Source organism: Vespula pensylvanica, chromosome 6 (genome assembly GCF_014466175.1).
Source record: "Vespula pensylvanica isolate Volc-1 chromosome 6, ASM1446617v1, whole genome shotgun sequence".
NCBI lineage: Eukaryota > Metazoa > Arthropoda > Insecta > Hymenoptera > Vespidae > Vespula > Vespula pensylvanica.
The window spans coordinates 7,692,394-7,696,027 of record NC_057690.1 but is presented as its reverse complement, the minus strand read 5'-3'; the positions used below and the strand labels follow the sequence as shown (position 1 = coordinate 7,696,027).

General features: G+C 28.9%; 1 protein-coding gene across 1 annotated transcript; it reads left to right on the top strand.

The window, feature by feature from the left end:
- The first annotated feature begins 876 nt into the window (after window positions 1–876).
- On the top strand, window positions 877–2,319 carry LOC122629882 (GPI mannosyltransferase 1). Its single transcript, XM_043813743.1, has one exon. The coding sequence runs from the start codon at window positions 1,026–1,028 to the stop codon at window positions 2,175–2,177; it is 1,152 nt and encodes a 383-aa protein (XP_043669678.1). The 5' UTR covers window positions 877–1,025; the 3' UTR covers window positions 2,178–2,319.
- The last annotated feature ends 1,315 nt before the right edge of the window (window positions 2,320–3,634 follow it).

The following is a 3,634-nucleotide window of genomic DNA, read 5'->3' as shown; positions in this document are numbered from 1 at the left end:
CAAACGTTTGAAAGTTTTTTCTTTATAATTTTGGCTAAACTGAAGATTGTCATAACCTCTTTTTGATTTCGTCCCGGTTGAAATTATTAATAAACAAAATTATTGCAATTATTAAAGTTGTAAAAACGATAAGTAAAAAGATCTCAATACTGAATGACGACAACTGATCCATGTAAAGTACTTGCATGTAAATTGCAAAAATGTTTAAGAGGTTTGTATCTTTATGCTCAGTAAAATTAGTAACATGTAAAAGATGATATTGGATTTTTATTTTTAATATACGTTTTCTTTTTATCGTAGATAATCTATATCAACCTTCTCGTTGCGAAAACGTATTAGAAGATATACGACAGTGTTGTATCAAGCATGCTGCAAATTCTATTGTTTGTGATGGAATAGATACTTCCAAACCATACGAGCATAATACCATTGATTATGTAAGTATTATATCATACAAATTTATTATGAATTATGGTTATTTCAATTACAAATTTATAATTCTTCTTTTTATATTTAATTTCAGAGGAAAGTAGTTAGATAGACTATGAGACGTAAAATAAATATTGTACACAGATACCCGCTTCTTTTTGTTAGTATAGCGACAGTACTATCATTGTCTACCATATATGGTAAATTTGTTTATAATATGTTTAGATCTGCAACACAAGAGGAGATTATTACATATGAATTACATAAACAACGTATAAAGGAACAATTTCAAAATTATAAAGAAAATTAATATGGAAGCTGTAAAGAGTGCGAAAGATAGATTTAAAAAATATCCTTTATTAATAGCACAATGTGAAGAGACTGCAAAACAGTATGCTTTGTGTGTGTTAGAAAAAAAGACTCTGCGTAAAAATGACTGCGAAGCGGAATTTGCTCGTTTCAAAGCATGCGTAGTAAAGGCTGCTGCCAGTAAAAATATACGATTGTAAACAATGAATAATAATTGAAAACTAGTATGTCTGATTCGTGATTTAATTGTCACTTGTATTCTAAACATTCATTTTAATTCATTTAAAATGGATTTGTCGTTGTTTAAAAAGCATTGCATAATTGCTTTTTTTCTGAGAGTAATATTAGTGGCATATGCAAACTTTCATGATAGTTATTTTAATGTGTCGTATACAGACATTGATTACAAAGTATTCACAGATGCTGCGAGACACATAACAGAAGGTGATACACCATTTAAGCGTCACACCTATCGATATACACCATTGTTAGCTTTTCTTTTGATTCCAAATGTTTATGTACATAAAGACTTTGGTAAAATTTTCTTTTCTCTAGTAGATATTGTAGTAGCAGTCTTAATAAGAAGAATACTTACGCGACAAAAATGGAACGATAAGGTAGTAACTATTAGTGTATTTCTCTGGTTGTATAATCCACTTACAATAGTTATTTCTACCAGAGGCAATGCAGATTCTTTAGCAGTACTACCAGTTATTTTAACATTAGATTTTCTACAAAGAGATCAATTTCTTCTGGCTGGATTAATTCATGGATTTTCTGTACATTTCAGATTATATCCAATAATATTTAGCCTGGCTATGTTTCTATCTATTAACAAATATAACCGTTTTATACCGAATCTAAATCAATTTAAATTTGTTAATGGATGCGCATTTTCTTTACTAGTATTAATTGGGTTTAATTATAAACTTTATGGTTATCAATTTCTATACGAAAGTTTTCTCTATCATTTGATAAGAAGAGATGCTAAACACAATTTTTCAGTATATTTCTACATGTCCTATTTGTCATCTGGAATCGAGCCGAATTTGTTAAAAAAAGTTTTAACATTATTACCGCAAATAATGTTATTGCTATCATTGTCGTATAAATACTCGGATAAATCTAATCTACCGTTTGCGTTATTTACTCAGGCAATGGTAATTGTTATGTACAACTCGGTAATGACGTCTCAATATTTCTTTTGGTTTTTATCGCTTTTACCACTTTGCTTACCAAATATAAAAATGAGTAATTTTAGATCCATAAGTTTAATTTGTGCTTGGATTTTGAGTCAAGGTATATGGCTATTTTTTGCTTATTTGTTAGAATTTCAAGGCATTAATACGTTTTTATTTATATGGATTTCCGGACTTTTGTTTTTTACTACGAACGTTAAAATTTTGATGGATCTTATTCGATGTTACAAGGCATCATAAATCTTCTCTAGTTATATCTTATGTACCTAGTTATATAAATTATCTAATTAGAAAAAGAAATAGTTGTAATATTCGCATTTCATAAAATTGTTAATACGAAATGTTAAATTTATTTTGACTTTGAATAAACGATTGAAGAATATCATTGCCATACGTATAAACCTATCACGTTTTTATATTTATACAACAATAGTAAAGACATGAAGATTTGTCACGTTTCTCTTATCTCGTTTTATTTTTGCAGGAATACAAAATACTTATTTACAGATAGTTTCGTAAAGTAATAGTGATAGATTCTTAAAAGGAATGTAGATATAGTAATGATACAATAATAGTAAATCTTATTGTGTAGTAATCTATTATAACTGTGAGCAAGAACATTTCTTGGATCATCTTCAGAAATATTTTTTTCGTCGCTTATGTAATCTAAGCTTGCTAATTAACGTGACGTCAATATCATCGGGTTATTCCGCGTTTTAAATTCATCTGGATTCTTGTGAATGTTTTATATATATATATATATATATATATATTTATTATAATAAATATATATATATATAATCTCGATGGATCAAGGAATATATAATATATTCGTTAAAACGCGGACTTTTAATCCTAAGACGATTTAACCCAAATCACAGTACGCCAAGAAACAAATAGTAGACGTTTTTATATCTACATGTCACCACGGCAGATGATAAAGTGCAACATATAAAAATAGCATTTTCTTTCATTGCTTTCGTTACAATTTACTGAACTGTGTGTGCTATGTGAAATAATCTATTTTATCTTTTTCATTCCCTCGAGAGAATAATTGGTACTTGATTTTTATTTAAAGCATACGTCGCTTTAAATAAAAATCGGACGAATAACGATAAAGTCGAAGTTCTAGGCCCTTTCGTTTATTTATTTATTTTTTTTCTTTTAGCTACTGAAAAAATGGATTCCGGTGTACATACAGTTATAGGCTGTGAATTTATAACATACATACCTACGTACTCACGTATGTATGTATGTATGTATGTATGTATGTACGTATGTATGCATGTATATGTATATCTGTATTTAAGTTTCACATATCGTCGATAAATTAATTTCGATGTCGCGGATGATCTCCGAAAAATTCTTACATCGAGAATTATTGAAACGCATTGTACTTCGAGGTACGAGAATAATAAATGAAAAAAATCAAAGACACCGCATTGTTGGCGTTGACCGAGTAGAAACGTTTGATTCTAAAAGGCTGCGAGGATATTCGGAAAAATATCTTTTACAAAGTTTATACATATACAAGAAGAACGTGCAAGAAGAGTCTCGATTAATGATCCTACCCTCGTGCATTATTTATATTCCCTTCGTATATTTCTGAAAACGATGCAACATTCGATGCGTTCGGCGTACTTCGTTCTATTTTTTGTTCTTATTTTTTTTCCTTTTTTTTTCGTTTTATCATTTTA

Bases quoted from the DNA above. Each gene is read 5' to 3' on its own strand.
- LOC122629882 (XM_043813743.1), top strand. From the start codon at position 1,026: ATGGATTTGTCGTTGTTTAAAAAGCATTGCATAATTGCTTTTTTTCTG.